The 16,905-nt window shown below is 62.8% G+C and overlaps 1 protein-coding gene across 4 annotated transcripts; it reads left to right on the top strand.

Moving 5' to 3' along the window:
* The first annotated feature begins 23 nt into the window (after positions 1 to 23).
* ATG9A (autophagy related 9A) lies at positions 24 to 15,226 on the top strand. 4 transcript variants are annotated; one of them, XM_073304839.2, is made up of 15 exons: positions 24 to 73; positions 1,010 to 1,131; positions 1,524 to 1,566; positions 2,202 to 2,267; positions 2,653 to 2,814; positions 4,467 to 4,608; positions 5,795 to 6,543; positions 7,088 to 7,241; positions 7,688 to 7,867; positions 8,499 to 8,744; positions 9,131 to 9,348; positions 10,038 to 10,155; positions 10,634 to 10,856; positions 11,396 to 11,538; positions 12,207 to 15,226. In XM_073304839.2, exons 2-15 carry the CDS (start codon positions 1,029 to 1,031, stop codon positions 12,210 to 12,212), a joined length of 2,553 nt encoding a protein of 850 aa, XP_073160940.1. In that variant the 5' UTR covers positions 24 to 73; positions 1,010 to 1,028; the 3' UTR covers positions 12,213 to 15,226. The 4 variants fall into 4 exon arrangements, with proteins under 4 accessions (XP_073160940.1, XP_073160939.1, XP_073160941.1 ...); XM_073304838.1 differs by lacking the exon at positions 24 to 73 and adding an exon at positions 76 to 150; XM_073304840.1 differs by lacking the exon at positions 24 to 73 and adding an exon at positions 76 to 150 and having other exon boundaries at positions 5,822 to 6,543.
* Positions 15,227 to 16,905: the final 1,679 nt, after the last annotated feature.

Genomic DNA, 16,905 nt, shown 5'->3' on the forward strand with positions numbered 1-16,905 from the left:
ACCCTCCCTCGGATTGGCCCCCCGCGGTCCCGCCCACAGGCGCCGATTGGCCGCCGGAGCCGCCCGTTCGGAGGTAGTGACACAGGAGGCGGCGGCCCGGCCTGGTGCAGGGAGGGGGCGGCTGGGGCCGGTTACCGGGGAGACCGGCAGGTGAGGGGGGGTCCCCGCCGAGAACCCAGGAGTTCGGCCCGAGCCCCCCCCGCCCTGACCTTCCCCCCCCCGAGGGGCGGGCCCGGGCCGGGGGGGCTGGTCCTGCTCCCCCCTGCTCTGACCTTCCCCCCCCCGAGGGGCGGCCCCGGGCCGGGGGGGGCTGGTCCTGCTCCCCCCCTGCTCTGACCTTCCCCCCCCCCGAGGGGTGGCCCCGGGCCGGGGGGGGCTGGTCCTGCTCCCCCCTGCTCTGACCTTCCCCCCCCCCGAGGGGCGGCCCCGGGCCGGGGGGGGCTGGTCCTGCTCCCCCCCTGCTCTGACCTTCCCCCCCCCGAGGGGCGGGCACGGGCCGGGGGGGCTGGTCCTGCTCCCCCCTGCTCTGACCTTCCCCCCCCCCCGAGGGGTGGCCCCGGGCCGGGGGGGGCTGGTCCTGCTCCCCCCTGCTCTGACCTTCCCCCCCACCCCGAGGGGCGGCCCCGGGCCGGGGGGGGCTGGTCCTGCTCCCCCCTGCTCTGACCTTCCCCCCCCCCCGAGGGGCGGGCCCGGGCCGGGGGGGCTGGTCCTGCTCCCCCCTGCTCTGACCTTCCCCCCCACCCCGAGGGGCGGCCCCGGGCCGGGGGGGGCTGGTCCTGCTCCCCCCTGCTCTGACCTTCCCCCCCCCCCGAGGGGCGGCCCCGGGCCGGGGGGGGCTGGTCCTGCTCCCCTCTGCTCTGACCTTCCCCCTCCCGAGGGGTGGCCCCGGGCCGGGGGGGGCTGGTCCTGCTCCCCCCTGCTCTGACCTTCCCCCCCCCCGAGGGGCGGCCCCGGGCCGGGGGGGGCTGGTCCTGCTCCCACTCCCTCTGACCCTGCCTCCTCCCCGCAGGGCCCGGCGGGCCGGCGCCATGGCACACTTCGACACGGAGTACCAGCGCCTGGAGGCCTCCTACAGCGACTCGCCGCCGGGCGAGGAGGATCTGCTGGTGCACGTCCCCGAGGGCAGCAAATGTGAGTGGGGCCCGGGGCCTGGTCTCTGACACGCCCGGCGGGGCACCTCCCCTGGGTCAGGGCGAGGGGCAGAGCGGAACGCCCCCGTCTCCCAAGCCCTTCCGTGGGGCGGGGGATCCTCTCGATGCCCCTAGCTATTGGCCACTGCTGCAGGCCAGACGCCGGGTCTGATCCGGCGTGGGGACTCCTGTTCCTTGCCCTGTGTAAGCGCAGTAGCCGCCCTTTTGAGCCTGGGCCCCAGTCGGGGGCGACTGCGGGGCCCCAGCCCGCTCCGTGCCCTGGGTTGTGTCACGAGAATAACTAGCCAGTGGCAACCAACTGACCCCCCTCGCTGGGCAAACCACCACGTAGCGAGCCCCAGTCACCCCCTTTGCCTCCTCTCTCTCCTGCAGCTCCTTGGCATCACATAGAGAACCTGGACCTCTTCTTCTCTCGCATATCCTTGCTGCATGCCGGGGGGGGGGTGGCTGCTCCAGCCCTAGCAGGATGGTCAGGCCAGCATCAGCTTGACACAGCTCGTCCATCTGGCACAGATCGGAGTTGGAATAGTCGGCGCACGTCCCGTCTCCTCTGGGTTGGGTTGCTCCCTGCCCTGTGGAGTCCAAACAGGCCAAGCAGAGGCGTTGCCACCCCTTCCCTTGTGGGAGAGGGTTGTAGGGGGACAGAAACGGGTCTCTCCAGCCCTTTGATGATGGCCTCCTGGCCATTCTTTGTCGCTCTGATTGTTAGGCTTTGGATATGTCTTTACCTCCCTCTGTGCTGGCCAGGTCCTGCCCTTGCAGACTTTAGAGAGGGCTCCGGGGGGGTGGTCTGTGACTGGAGTGTTCACAATCCCCTGCTGGGTGTGGTGGGGGGTTGGGTTTCTGTGACAGGCTAGCATTACCCTCAGCCTGGGACAGGCATGGAGTCTGGACCCACCAGCATTTTGTAGCTGAGCAGAGAGTACACTTGCTTGGCAGCCTCCGTCCTGACTGGTGGCTAGGGGGTGGCTTGGCATGGGAGAGGTTTTCTCTCGGCTGGTGGCCGGAGAGGAGGGGTTGCCAGGCTGTTCTCCTTGACTGCAGCTCCCACGTCTATAATCTGCATCAGAAGAACGGCTTCACCTGCATGCTGATTGGCGAGATCTTTGAGCTCATGTATGTCTGGAGTCCCCCTGCTCTGGGGGTGGGGATGCCGGGGAGGCAGCAGGTTCTCTCCATGCTCTTGTTGCCGTTGGGGTGAAGGGCCTTGTTCCCTTGGGCCCCAGCATTCCCGCTATCCCTGCACAGCCATGGCTGAGAGTTGGGTTTCAGGGGGTGAGGTGGGAGGTGGTCAGGCCACTCCCCTTTCAATCAGGACCTGTCTCCCTCTCTCCCCCCACTCTTTTTGGGCCATCTCCATCCCCAGGAATCTGCCCTCATCATGCCACGGACAGTGGGATGTAACCTAGTAGCCACTCCTGGCTGTGGTATATTAGGAGTTGGGGGCAGGAGGAGGGGAGTCCCTCTGAGCTGCCCTTCATGGCTGCTGCCTTTCCCACAGGCAGTTCATTTTCGTGGTGGCCTTCACCACCTTCCTCGTCAGCTGCGTTGACTACGACATCCTGTTTGCCAACAAGATGGTGAATCACAGCCAGCTCTCCAGCGAGCTTGTCAAGGTGACGCTGCCAGATGCCTTTCTGCCTCCCAGCATGTGCAGCGCAAGGTAAGGGCAGCAGCCACACCTCTGCCCCCAGTCCTGGCAGCCTGCCACCCTCCAAAGGCCATGTTAGTGCGAGCTCCCTCTTTGCCCATTTCCAGACGGGAGCTAAAGATCCAGTGGGAGTGGCCAAACCTTACCCATGGCAGCCCTTGCCCTCATCATCAGTAGAGGCATGTAGCCTGCCAAGATTGCAAGTCACTGGTTTGTCTTGGTCTGAGTGGCCAAGCTGCATTGTATTCTGGGTCATGTAATCGCCAGGAGATGCGTCTCTGGGTATGTGCTTAATGGCAGGGTTGCTGTGTGCTGTTACACAGCTGGTGCATCCCTCCCCAGCTGTGGCTACGTTCTGGTGGTGGGTGAAGCGATCTCTTGGCAGTGTGTATAGCTTGGGCTCCTGTGGGATGAGGCTCTGCTGTGGGGCATGCCTTCTAATTGCTTTCTATGACGAGATAACTGGCTCTGTGAATAAGGGGAAAGCGGTGGACGTGTTGTTCCTTGACTTTAGCAAAGCTTTTGACATGGTCTCCCACAGTATTCTTGCCAGCAAGTTAAAGAAGTATGGGCTGGATGAATGGACTATAAGGTGGATAGAAAGCTGGCTAGGTCATCGGACTCAACGGGTAGTGATCAATGGCTTCATGTCTAGTTGGCAGCCGGTATCAAGTGGAGTGCCCCAAGGGTCGGTCCTGGGGCTGATTTTGTTCAATATCTTCATTAATGATCTGGAGGCTGGCTGTACTGACACTAAACTGGTAGATACGCTGGAGGGTAGGGACAGGATACAGAGGGACCTAGACAAATTAGAGGATTGGGCCAAAAGAAATCTGATGAGGTTCAACAAGGACAAGGGCAGAGTCCTGCACTTAGGACGGAAGAATCCCATGCACTGCTACAGACTAGGGACCGAATGGCTCGGCAGCAGTTCTGCAGAAAAGGACCTAGGGGTGACAGTGGACGAGAAGCTGGATATGAGTCAGCAGTGTGCCCTTGTTGCCAAGAAGGCCAATGGCATTTTGGGATGTATATGTAGGGGCATTGCCAGCAGATGGAGGAACGTGATCGTTCCCCTCTATTCGGCATTGGTGAGGCCTCATCTGGAGTCCTGTGTCCAGTTTTGGGCCCCACACTACAAGAAGGATGTGGAAAAACTGGAAACCAGACTCCAGCGGAGGGCAACAAAAATGATTAGGGGTCTGGAACACATGACTTATGAGGAGAGGCTGAGGGAACTGGGACTGTTTAGTCTGTAGAAGAGAAGAATGAGGGGGATTTGTTAGCTGCTTTCAACTACCTGAAAAGGGGCTCCAAAGAGGATGGATCTAGACTGTTCTCAGTGGTAGCAGATGACAGAACAAGGAGTAATGGTCTCAAGTTACAGTGGGGGAGGTTTAGGTTGGATATTAGGAAAAACTTTTTCACTGGGAGGATGGTGAAGCACTGGAATGGGTTGCCTAGGGAGGTGGTGGAATCTCCTTCCTTAGAGGTTTTTAAGGTCAGGCTTGACAAAGCCCTGGCTGGGATGATTTAGTTGGGGATTGATCCTGCTTTGAGCAGGGGATTGGAGTAGATGACCTCCTGAGGTCCCTTCCAACCTTGATATTCTATGATTCCATGCCAAAAGGGAAGCATTGCTGTGAATCTCTTCTCCCTTGCAGAATCCAGCAGAATGGATTTCTCATTTGCATCCTGGTGATAGCGGGGGTTTTCTGGATCCATCGACTCATCAAATTTATCTACAACATTTGCTGCTACTGGGAGATTCACTCCTTCTACATCAACGCTCTCAAAATCCCCATGGTGAGTGACCCTGGGGCTGGAGAAGTGGGCTGTTGTGGCTAAGCAGGGAGCTCCCGCTGCCTTCACCCCCTAGCTCAGGGTTGCCTTGCTGAAGCTGTAGGAGAGGGGTTCACCCACCCATTGCCCTCAAGGGTTTTGGTCTCTCCCTCTTTCGGACCTCCTTTGCAAGTTAAGTAATCCTGTGTATCTCCTTACAGCTTGTTTTCAGGCAAACCTGCCCCTGCACGCTGTGTGTGTCTGGGTGTGTCGTGGGACAGCTCTGTTCTGCTGACTATCTGCCAGCCAATCACTTTGCTTTATAACCTCTAGGCTTTTCTTTGCCATGCTCACAGCAGTGTCACAGCCTCAGAGGTGTAAAGCAGTTTATTCTCATGTCTTCCCCAGGAGGTGGGGCAGGATCTCTCTCCCCATGTACAGGTAGGGAAACTGAGGCATGGAGCAGCTAGGCGTTGCCCAAGGCCATGGGGGAGTCTGGCAGAGCTGGGTATTGAGCCCCAAGTCCCAGCCCAGGGTCTCCCTCAGAGAGAACTTGGATAAGTTGAGTAACAGCAGGATCCTTTACATTAATTTTTGCGAGGCTATGAGGAATAGGCTATGAGGCTTTACGTTAATTTTTAATTTTACGTTAATAGGCTTTGCGTTAATTTTTGCGAGGCTATGTGGAATAGGCAAGGGCCTGGGACTTGAACACCTGGGTTTTCCTCCCAGACAGCTGCAAGCTCCCCATGGGGCACTGGGCATGTCCCATCACTTCTCTGTCTGGGACGGGGGAAGCTATGAAGGGCTCGGAGCTCTCAGTGGGACGAGTGCCTCGGCGGGATCAGAGACATCGGCACGCCACCCTTTGCGTGCATGTGGCGATGACACGTGTAGTTCTCTAGCTCTTTCCTGCCAGCCCGGGTGGGGTGAATGAGGCTCCCCGCCCCCCCAAGGGCTGCGTTTATCCCTCACTGGGAACCCCAGAGCAGCACACAGCAAGCATCCTGCTGAGCAGGGTGCAGCATTGATGTGAGACGGAAACACCCAGCCTGCAGCACGGCCCGGGTCTGTGGCACGTTGGAGCAGTGCGTGCTGGGACCTGTAGTTTCTGTTGGCTGCTTTGTAGTGCTCCCCGTGCAGCACTTACCCTGCAGGCCCCTGTTGGTCTCCCCCAGGTTCTAACACTGCCTCCTCTCCTCCCGGCCAGTCCAACCTGCCCTATTACACCTGGCAGGAGGTGCAGGCTCGCATTGTGCAGATCCAGAAGGAGCATCAGATCTGCATCCACAAGAAGGAGCTGACAGAGCTGGACATCTACCACCGCATCTTGCGTTTCAAGAACTACATGGTGGCCATGGTGAACAAGTCGCTGCTGCCCATCCGCTTCCACCTGCCCGGGCTGGGCGACACCATCTTCTACACCCGCGGCCTCAAGTACAACTTTGAGCTCATCTTCTTCTGGGGGCCCGGCTCGCTCTTTGAGAACGAGTGGAGCCTCAAGGCGGAGTACAAGCGGGGCGGCAACCGCCTGGAGCTGGCTGACAAGCTGAGCGCCCGCATCCTCTGGATCGGCATCGCCAACTTCATCCTCTGCCCCCTCATCCTCATCTGGCAGATCCTCTATGCCTTCTTCAGCTACACCGAGATCCTGAAGCGGGAGCCGGGCAGCCTGGGCGCCCGCTGCTGGTCGCTCTACGGCCGCTGTTACCTGCGCCACTTCAACGAGCTGGATCACGAGCTGCACTCGCGCCTCAGCAAGGGGTACAAGCCAGCCTCCAAGTACATGAACTGCTTCATCTCCCCCCTGCTCACCATCGTGGCCAAGAACGTGGCCTTCTTCGCCGGCTCCATCCTGGCCGTGCTCATCGCTCTCACCATCTACGACGAGGACGTGCTGGCCGTGGAGCACGTCCTCACCACCGTCACCCTGCTGGGTGTGGGCGTCACCATCTGCAGGTGAGACGGGCCGGCGCCGCCCGCCTGCCCTGGGGGGAAGGGGGAGGCCCTCTGCTCCCAGCCCCCCGGAGGCTGCAGATCTGTCCTGGGCCACAAGTGAAGATAAGTCTGCTTAGGGAGGCCCAGGCCTGGAAATGGGGAGCAGTGGGTCAGGCCAGGAGTGAGAGGCACTGGCAAAAATCTTTTGGGGGGGGAGAAGAAGAGGCTGGGGCCAAAATCCTGGTGGGGGAGGGAGGGTTGCATATCAGGACTGAGGGGCTTTGGCAGAGCTAGTGTGGGGCCCGTCTGGGGTGGCAGGGGGCTGCAGGCCGGGACTGAGGGGCACTGGCAGGGCTGGGAGTGAGCAGAGCTGGAGTAGCAGGAGGCTGCAGGTTAGGGCTGGGGTAGCTGGGGGTTGCGGATCGGGACTGAGGGGCACCAGCAGGGCTGTTGGAGAAGCTCTCGCAGCCCTTCTCTAGGCGTGCTCTCCCCCCAGCATGAGACTCCAGGCTGGGGTTCTCTGGGAAGTGCTGCCCTTCCTATCCTTGTCCTGCTCCCCCTATAGGTCCTTCATCCCCGACCAGCACCTGGTGTTCTGCCCAGAGCAGCTGCTGCGGGTGATCCTGGCACACATCCACTACATGCCTGACCACTGGCAGGCCAACGCCCACCGCTACGAGACCCGGGACGAGTTTGCTCAGCTCTTCCAGTACAAAGCGGTGAGCCCGGCCGCTCTGGCTAGCTCGGAACCGGGGCGGGATTGGACTGGCTCCGGCGCTCAGCTAGGGGCACTCGCAGCGCCCGGGGGGGCAGGGCTGGGGTCTCTGACACACGGGTGCCACCTCAGGGCCGCTGTATGTCGGGCTGTGATGCCCAGAGAGAGGCTGGTGCATGCGAAGGGGCGGGGCTGGGGCTGGGGCCGTGGGCCGTGTGTGTGATGGCTCAGCAGCTCCTGTGTGGTTCCCCAGAGCAAGGGACGTGGGTGCGTGGGTGGGGGACCATTGGTCAGCTCGGGGCAGAACACTGCGGGGGTGATGCTGACGTGGGGCTGCTGTTCCAGGAACGTTCCCTGGGCGGCCCCTCACAGTCACCGTGCAGCAGCCCCCTCGGCCTGCCCGGGCTGCTCTTGTCGCTGCCTGCTGAGCACCCACCTCTCCCTTCCCAGGTGTTCATCCTGGAGGAGCTGCTGAGTCCCATCGTTACCCCCTTGATCCTCATCTTCTGCCTGCGGCCCAAGTCCCTGGAGATCATTGACTTCTTCCGGAACTTCACCGTGGAGGTGGTGGGTGTGGGCGACACCTGCTCCTTCGCACAGATGGACGTGCGCCAGCATGGGCACCCGGCGGTAGGGCCTGCCTGCAGCATGGCATCTGCTGGCGCGTTCCCTTCCCCCTCCCCCTGCACATGGGGGGTCCTGCCTGTGGCTGGAACCGAGGCGTGGGCTGACATCACCCATGGAGTTCTGCCAAGCAGCCTGTAGTGAGAGAGACCTTACACGCTGCACCTCTGCAGCGGCTGCCAGCCCCAGAATACTTGAGGCCAGGCTGCGCCAATCAAGCTGAAGCGTTGCATGGTGGGACCTGTAGTCTCAGTGGGCTGTGTTGTTGCAATCTCATATCTAACATCCGGGCACGCTCTGTGGGGTGCCCTGTCCCTTGGGTGCATGAGCCCAGCTGGCCAGGTGAGGGCTCGTGCCCTGGAGTGGGGGCCCGTGATGCTGCCCCTTGGCCTTGGAAGGCCCTGGAGCTGGGCGTGCTTGGCTATGGTGCGCTTCTCCTCCAGCGAGCCGTGTCCCAGCGTCTGCGTGAGGCCAAGCTGCAGCTGCTGCGGGGGTTCCTGGTTTTGTGCGTTGATGGGTTTTGTGCAGCCTGGCCCTTTGGGGCTCCCCAGGCCCCCCGGTGGGTGTATAGCAGGCCCTGGGCGGGTCCAAGGCTGGGTGTGGAGTGGACCCCTCACCCCACCTGTGTGCTTTGCAGTGGATGTCAGCGGGAAAGACCGAGGCCTCCATCTACCAGCAGGCCGAGGATGGCAAGACTGAGCTGTCCCTCATGCACTTCGCCATCACCAACCCCAAGTGGCAGCCGCCCCGTGAGAGCACGGCCTTCATCGGCTTCCTCAAGGAGCGCGTGCTGCGCGACAGCAGCATGGCGCTGGCCCAGCAGGCCGTGCTGCCTGACAACGCCCTCTTCACCTCCATCCAGTCCCTGCAGTCAGAGTCCGAGGTGCCCCAGCTGCGGCGGTCGTGCGTGGGCGGGAGAGGAAGGGCTCTGGTGCTCCAAGGCTGCCTGGAGGGCAGGGGTCTTGCAGTTGCCCAGCATTGTCTAGCTAGCCCAGTGGGGCTGGCTCAGGTGGCCGGTGCAGTGAGTTTCCTGGGTCTGAACTGGGGTTGGGTTTCCAGGGAGGGCTGGGCCCATCTCCGAGGGTGTCAGCATGTTCTGGCCTGTGATCAGGCAGGAGGGGCTGCCTTGGAGGGTGAGGTGTTCTGGGGTTCTGCCCGGCAGCATGGGGGGCTATAGAATCTGGAGTGCCCCAGGGAGCTGGGTTGGGGAGGGGCCCTGTCCTGGTGGCTGCCTGTCCAGGGTTGTGACTCCCCCACTTCTCCCTGCAGCCTCACAGCCTGATTGCCAACGTGATCGCGGGCTCCTCGGCCCTGGGGTACGCAAGCCACGAGCTGCAGGCCTCCCGCCAGCTCTCCGAGGTGGCTTCTGCCCTGCGCTCCTTCTCCCCACTGCAGTCAGCCCAGCAAAGTCACAGCGGCTTCCAGACGTCCGGGTCCCATGTGGAGGGGGCACCGCCCCGGGCCCACAGCACCATGACAGCTTCCGGGTAAGAGTCTGCTGAGCTGCGCCAGGCACCTACTCAGTGATCAGAGACCTTGCGAAGCCCAGGCCCTGCTCTTGAGGTGCTGGGTGCCCCTCGTGTGCCTGAGATCGAAGGGATTGCTCCTCTGGGCCCATGCTGCCCCTGGGCACTGCCGGGAGCAGCTCACAGCGCCTCCTGCTGGCACACTCTGCGACGTGCCTGGGGATGAGTCCCTGAAGGGGCGGGGAAACTGGGCTGCTCTGAGCCCTCCCCTGCAATGGAGCAGGTTACACAGATGACTAGAACAGGAATTGCCCCGAGGGCTGGCTCCTTAAGTGACTGCTCCACCCCAGGAGGGGGTGCTGGAGCACTCCTGACCCCCTGCAATGGGACACTGCCGCAGCCTCGGACACTGGCTGTCAGTCCCCTGCTTTGGGATCTGTGGCCCTTGGGGGGTGCCTGTGTTGGGGCTGGACCCCACTGAGCGAAGCCTACATGTCTGGGCAGAGGGGGCCCTTTCTGAACGGTGCAGGGAGCGGGTGAGGTGGCACCGTGGGACACCCCGTAGCCCAGCAGTGCAGTGGGGCTGGGCAGGGGCACATCCCCGATCGGCTCGAGAAGGGCTGTGCTGGAGCCCATGGGCCTGCTAGGGCCTCGGCCCTGGGCAGCAGACCCCCCCGCCCCCCCAGCCCTTCTCTGTGTCCCGGCTGCAGCACAGATGCCAGAAGAGCGAGCTCAGGGAGCAGTGCCTGGGAGGCCCAGCTACAGAGCCTGATCCTGTCGGAATACGCCTCCACGGAGATGAGCCTCCATGCGCTCCACATGCATGAGGTGAGCGGCCTGTGCCCCAGGCCAGGGCTCAGACACCGGGGGCCGGGGCGGGAGAGGGCAGCTCGCGTGGGGGTCTGCCTGCCGAGGCAGGCTCGCAGCACGGGGGGTGCAGGGCGGCCTGACAGCTGGAGAGAGGTGTGCTGTACCTGAGGGTCAGGGAGGCCCTGCAGAGACAGCCAGGCACATATCCTTCTCTGCGGTGCTCCCCGGCGCTGGCTGGCTCTGCAGGGCCCCACGTGCCACCCCGGAGCGCGGGAGAGCGAGGGCTAGTGCAGAACGGCCCCCATCCTGCACTGGAGTCGCAGAGGGAGCGGTGGGACCTGGCAGCGCAGGGGGAGGGGGAAGGAGCCAGCACCACTGTGGGGCTGCCGCGGCGGCGGGGCCGCTTCGCCCTGAGCTCCTGTGGACTGGATGTGGGGTGGGGCCATGGCTCTGCCCCCCCCCGCTTGCCTGACCCGCCCCCTCGTGTTGTGCGCAGTTACACAAGCAGCACACCCAGAGCGAGCCCGAGCGGCACGTCTGGCACCGGCGGGAGAGCGACGAGAGCGGGGAGAGTGCCCCGGAGGAGCCGGATGCGCAGAAGGGCGCCCCCGCCGCCATCCCCCGCTCTGCCAGCTACCCCTTCTCCTCGCCGCGCCAGGCTGTGGAGGAGTCGGCCACCCTGCAGACGGGCTTCCAGCGCCGGTACGGCGGCATCACAGGTACGTGCTGGGGCCGCTGGGCGCCACGGCTGGGGCGGCCTCGTGCTGTGGGACCCCCCTCCAGACAGGTCCCCCACTCCAGGCGGAGCCTGGGAACCTCTCAGCATATTCCCTGGCCAGTTCGGAACGTGCCGTGGGACCACGCGCTGGCTTGTCATCGTCGGGGCGTTGGGTCATTGTTTAAATGCCAGCGAAGTGTTGGAGATTCCCCTCCCCTCCCCCCCCACGTGCCAGGAGATCAGCTGGGGCTGGTGGCTGGCAGGTGCCACTGCGTGGGAGCCCTGCTTATCCCTGGCTGGCAGTGTGTGTGTTGAGGAGAGTGCCATGGGCTCCTGCCGTGATGTTCCTATGTCACCCTGCGTGCTTTGGGGAGGAGCCTCTACCGGGGAGCTGTTGGCTCCCACCCAGTAACAGCCCCTCCCTCACTCGGGGGGTTGGAGAGATTGGCGTAGAGCCCCCGGACTGGTGTCCTGCTGGCACCAGAGCCTGTCTCACCCGCATCTACACGTTCTGCTGACTCTTCTGTGCCCATGCCGCAGATCCAGGCACAGTGCACAGAGCCCCTTCGCACTTCTCCCGCCTGCCTCTCGGGGGCTGGGCTGAGGACGGACAGTCGGTGCGACACCCGGAGCCAGTTCCAGAGGAGAGCTCAGAGGATGAGCTTCCGCCTCAGATACACAAGGTACAGCCCAGGTGCCCGCCCTGTGCCCGGCTCTGCTGGGGGGGGAGTGGTGTGTGCAGGGCATTGCTTACCCGGGTAGTGAATGCTGCCCTGACTGGGTGGGGCTGGGACTGCTGGCAGGCCGATGGCGGTAACTCTCTCCCCAGGAGAAATTAAAAAGACGGGGACTTTTCAGCCTGAAAAAGAGCCAGCTAAGGGTAGCTCTGGTAGAGGTCTATAAGATCGTGACTGGTGTGAAGAAGGTGAATAGGGCAGTGTTGTTTACCCCTTCCCATAACACTAGAGCCAGGGGTCACCCAGTGACATTAACAGGCAGCAGATTTAAAACAAACAGAAGGAAGTATTTCTTCACACAACACACAGACAACCTGTGGAACTTCTTGCCAGGGGATGTTGTGAAGGCCAAAAGTATAACTGGGTTCAAAAAAGAACTAGATAAGTTCCTGGAGAATAGGTCCAGCAATGGCTACTAGCCAGGTTACTAGCCTGCTCTGGGTGTCCCTAAACCTCTGACTGCTAGAAGCTGGGAATGGGTGACAGGCTGGATCATTCGATAATTGCTGAGTTCTGTTCATTCCCTCTGAAGCACCTGGCCCCGGCCCCTGTCAGAGGCAGAGCGCAGGGCTTGGATGGCCACTGGCCTGACCCAGCATGACTCTCTCCTCCAGGTGTAGCTCTGGGGGCTGAGGATCGCATGGGACTCTGGACTCTGGAGCAGCCTGGGCAGCAGGACCTGGGTCCCGACCCCCTCGCCTGTCCCCCAGAGGTGGGGCAGGCAGAGGTGCCTAGCGCTGGCGTTCATGCCCAAGGGACAGAACCACCACGTCAGCGCCTTGCAGTGGAAGCTTCTGTACAGACGTGTGTCAAGCCAACGTCACTCTGACTCACGTTGGGTGAATGCGTGTGTGAGTACATACGTGTGTCCGTGTCCGCATATGTGTTGTCCGTGTGGGAGGGAATCGGCGAGAGCTGCACGGAGCACCGCAGAGCCTGCGAGAGGCCAGCGACCCACAGCTGGCAGGGGGAGCTCCGAGTTCTGGCTGCCGGCAGGAGAGGCTACGGTGGAGTCCCTGAGCAGAGCCAGCAACGCCTCTTCCACAGTCCAAATAAAGACCCACTTCAAGCTGCAGCCGGCCCGGCCCAGCCCAGGTTCCCGCGGGGGGAGGGACGCATCTGAATCTATTTTTGTAAGAAGGCTGGAGAGTTGGTTTCCCCCGAGGCCGAGCGGGCTGGAGTCTGACCCCTGCTGGGAGAGAGACTGGCTCAGGCTTTACAAGGCCGCGCCCCCCCCAAAGCCCATGCAGCTGCGTGTGTTCTGGCCCCGAGCTGTCCTGTCTGTGGTGCAGGGGGCGTCAGGGTTCCTGGCTCAGTGCTCCCCCCAAGTGATCCCACGCCCCATTTGCTGCTATTGTCCGTGAGTCAAGGTGGCTGAACTCCTCTAGCCTCAGAGCGCAGACAGCCTGGCCAGCAGCAAAGTGAACCCCCCGCGCTGCCCCTCCAGCATGCCAAAGCCCTGCTGTCTCGGGGCTAGAGGGGAGCTCCATCTCCAGGGCCTCTCTGCTGAACCTGCCGGCCAGCGGGCTGCTTCTCGTACTGGCCCTGGCCCTCTGGGAACTACACCGAGCCCCCCTCCAGCAGCCTCCAGGGTGGGGAGAGGCACACTCCTCTGCCTCGGCCCCCTCAGTCAACACTAACCTAGCAAGTCAAAGGAAAGAATCAGGTGACTAAAGTAGCTTTGCCCCCCCCTTTTTCCCCCTCCCTGGTGCTATGGGGAAGCCCAGCCCAAGGGGAAGTCTGGCCTGGGCTCCTATCATCTGACAGGACCCCTTGCTGGTTAGCTGGGGCCACACTGTGCCTCTGAATGGTCCCTTGGCCAGGATCACTTCCCCTCAGCAGGGTCCTGTTGCAGTGCCAAACGGTGGCTCCCATCCTGCTGCCAGGGGATCTCCTCTGGGCTGTCTCAGCTTTTCAGCTAGTCCCCCCTGGCCCCGAGAGACCCTGAGCCCACGGGGCACCTCCAGTTCCATCTCCCCTTCCCTGACTCGGAGCCGGGAGCCTCTGCCCAGTTCACTCGGCCTTCAGGTTCAGGGGAGGTTCTGCTACACCTGGTCTGTCTGCCCAGTGTGGCCATCGCTGTGATTTCAGGGCTGCTCTCCGGCCCCAGGTCCTGCTGGTGCCCTCCCGGCTGGTGGCCCTGCAGACGCTATCCCAAGCTGGAGCTGACTGCGGGAGCCGGCAGGCACCAGGCATCCAGTCTCCATGGCAGACCTGGGGCCAGGGGGCAGAGGCAAACCAGACCCCCCCCACCATAGGTGGCCGGTGGGGGTGGGGGGGCTGTGCTGCTGCCTCCCTGCATGACCTCAGAGGTCCAGGGAACCCCCCCTCCCAACTACTGGAGTTCATTATAAATTATTAGCACAGGGGCGGCCAATCACGGCACGGGGCGGGGGAGGCTTCAGCCAATCAGAGTACAGCTCTCCTAGGTTTTCTGAGTGACAGCGGCAGCTCCCGGCTGATTGCTAACCCCTTCTCCCTGCACCCACAGCTGACAATCGCCCGCATGGCCCCCCCAGCCCCGCTCCTTCGGCCCCAGCCCAGGGGCGCCCTGCTCCCCCAGCGCTGACCCCTCCTAAGAGCCCAACCGCTGCGCTCCCTGCCCGAGCCAGGGCTCGGGCTCGGCCCCCTGGTGCTCTGCACTGTACCGCTGGGGGGCAGGACTCCTGGGTTCTCTCCCCAGCTCTGCCACTGGCCTGCTGTGTGATGTTGGGGCGGATCACTTGGCTGACTCTGTAAAGCAGGGCTGAGGAGGCTCCCCTGCGGCCCGGGCTGCTCTGGCATCCTGCCTGTCGGGCAGAGCACTGACTTCCGGCCGTGGGGGGGCTCTGCTGCCTGTTCCTTCAATACCCCCACCCGGTTCCTCTGACGGGGCTTGGGACCCCCTGCCTCTCTGTGGTGCAAGCCCTGAGCTTTACTAGCCCAGCGTACTGGTGCTTTACAGGTTTGATGAGGGACAAGGTGCTTCAGTGGCCTTTGAAACAGGGCAAGTCTCCAGCACACCATTGCCAGGCCGGCCCCTCTCTGCCCTGGGTCCTAGACCAGACAGACCTCAGGCTCCCGGCCGGGTATGGACCCCTTCACAGCAGGGAATGCTCTCCCTCGGCCAGGCATGGCCAGAGCGCAGCCCGCAGCGGACTGCCAGTGTGGCCCTGGCAGGGGCTGTGCACTCTGGGAAATGTAGTCTCCATGGGTCGCACCCCCGCATTAGTGGCTGCCCTCGGTCGTGCTCTGTACATACTAGCTGGGCAGAGCTTGTCCCCCCCGCCGATGCGCTCAGCCCAGAGTGCCTGTTCTTAGAGCATCTCCAAGCCTGAGCTGCAGCCTCCCCCAGGAGAGCTCTGTGCCCCAGGGACGGCTGGGCCTTTCTGAAGGGGGCTGGCAGCTGCGGCTCCTAGAGGTGGGGGCAGGGAGGCAAGGCCTGGAGCAGCCGGAGAACCTTGCCATGTGCTGTGCTTGTATCTGTCCGTCTCCTGTGTGCCCGTGTGCATGGCAAGTTGCCCCCCCACCCCCCGTTCCACTTGTGACCCCAGCGGGGGGTGTGCGGGCGCGGAGCTCTTTGGGAATGTGCTGGCTAGACAAGCTCGCGCCCCTCGCTGTAGAGCCATTTAATAAAGAGGGGGCATTTCGTTCACGCCGGTGTCTGGGCCTGTGTTAAAGGGGAAGCTGCTCACCCTGTGTCCTGGGAATCCAGCCGGGGTGCTCATGGGGTGTTTGCCCCCAGCGCTGGAGCCCTGATCAAGCCCTGTGTGCCCCTGCAGGAACGGCCGAGAGCTGCAGCAACAGGGAGCAAAGGGTGGCTCTGACCTGCTGCCCTGGCCGGAAGAGCTAGAAACCCTGGCCCAGTCTGTGCCCTGGAGCCCAGCTTGGCTGCGGCCTGTCTCATTCTCTCAGCCTGCTGCTTAGGGAAGGTCAGCAGGGCCTGGCTCGCCGCTGGCCCTGGGCCAGGCCAGACCACTTCCTGGGGCCCAACCAGTGCTCCTTACGCAGGCTGAGGCTGCTCTGCCAGGCGATTAAAACTGCAGCCCCCTCCCTCTTCCACTCCCTGACAGCCTAGGCGTGCCCTAGTCCCTGCCAGGACACAAGCCCAGCCTGGATCATAGCACTTGCAGAGAGGAGCACTGCTGTGGGAAGGGGAGGGGGAAGGGCAGCCTCAGGGAGGCCATGTGGGGAAGGGAAGCCTGGCCCGGCCCAGCTTGGGGGCTCAAGGTACTGGGCTGGGCGCACTGGAAGTGGGTGCAGGGCACAACGGTCCCACTGAGGTGATGGGAGCCGCTCCCAGGAGGCACTTGGGAACCCGGGTACTCAGGAGAGGCCTGTTAGCACCTTCCTCACAGGCTGGCTGAGCTGGGTCCAGTGCGAGTCAGTGGGGCGGGGGTGGGGGGGCTGCCGCTGGACTCCTGCAAAGGCCTGGCCTGGCGGAGGTGCGCTCAAGTAGGTTGTTTTCTCGTTGGTCGAGCCAGCTGCTCTTGGAGGCAGAGATCTGTGTACCAGCAGCCTCCCTTCCCTTGGGAAGCAATACGTGAGGATTGCAGGTTGTCACCGACCCGTGTGAGCAGGCCACAGCCCCAGCTTTGGAAGGGCTCAGGGAGACCCCATTCAGTGGGCCAGACCCCCTGGGGGTCTCTCCTCCAGGGGAAGCCACACAGCTTCATCACCCCCTGGGGCTGGACCTCTGGGTACTGCAGGCCCCCTGCTCCCCCCTATGAGCTCCGGGCAGGGCATCGAGTCCCACTGCGACAGACCCCACCGGAGACTTGTCTGCTCTTCAGGGCCTAATGCACCTCGCCCGGCGTCTGCAGGGGGGTCAGCCGTTCCCCGGACCCAGCACAGGGAGGCCTTGGGTAGCCCCCTGGAATGAAGGCTAAAGCAGGGTCCATGCTGGTTGCCCAGAGTCCAGCCACATTGTAGTGAACCCCATTGTTCAAGCTCCGTCTGTCTCTGTCTGACCTCCTTGGCCAGACGCCAGGTGAGTCCCGACTCCTGCCAGCAGCCAGCTCTGATCTCCTCCCTCTCCCGGCCTCTTCTCCAGCTGGGGCATGTTGCTTAGCCTCCCTGGGGAAACCCGCCCCCTGGTCCTTGGTTGCCAGGTGTCAATGTCAGGGCAATTGGACTTACCATGGTCTTTTCAAATGCTCCATTGCTGGGGGGACCTAGTCCCAGACACCCACACCCCTGGTTCTTGGCCTGCCCTCAGAGCAAACGGTAGTAATGCAGCATAGCAGGGAAACTGAGGCACAAACAGGACTCATACAAATATTCCCACTTCCTCACAGGTGAGTGTCTTTAAACCTCCTCCCTTTCCTCAGAGGT

This window comes from Lepidochelys kempii, chromosome 11 (genome assembly GCF_965140285.1).
Source record: "Lepidochelys kempii isolate rLepKem1 chromosome 11, rLepKem1.hap1, whole genome shotgun sequence".
NCBI classification, from domain to species: domain Eukaryota; kingdom Metazoa; phylum Chordata; order Testudines; family Cheloniidae; genus Lepidochelys; species Lepidochelys kempii.

Coding starts and splice junctions, on each gene's coding strand:
- ATG9A (XM_073304839.2), top strand. CDS start 1,029: ATGGCACACTTCGACACGGAGTACCAGCGCCTGGAGGCCTCCTACAGC. Junction 2,268..2,652: donor GGCGAGATCTTTGAGCTCAT/GTATGTCTGGAG, acceptor CCTTTCCCACAG/GCAGTTCATTTTCGTGGTGG. Junction 2,815..4,466: donor CCCAGCATGTGCAGCGCAAG/GTAAGGGCAGCA, acceptor TCTCCCTTGCAG/AATCCAGCAGAATGGATTTC.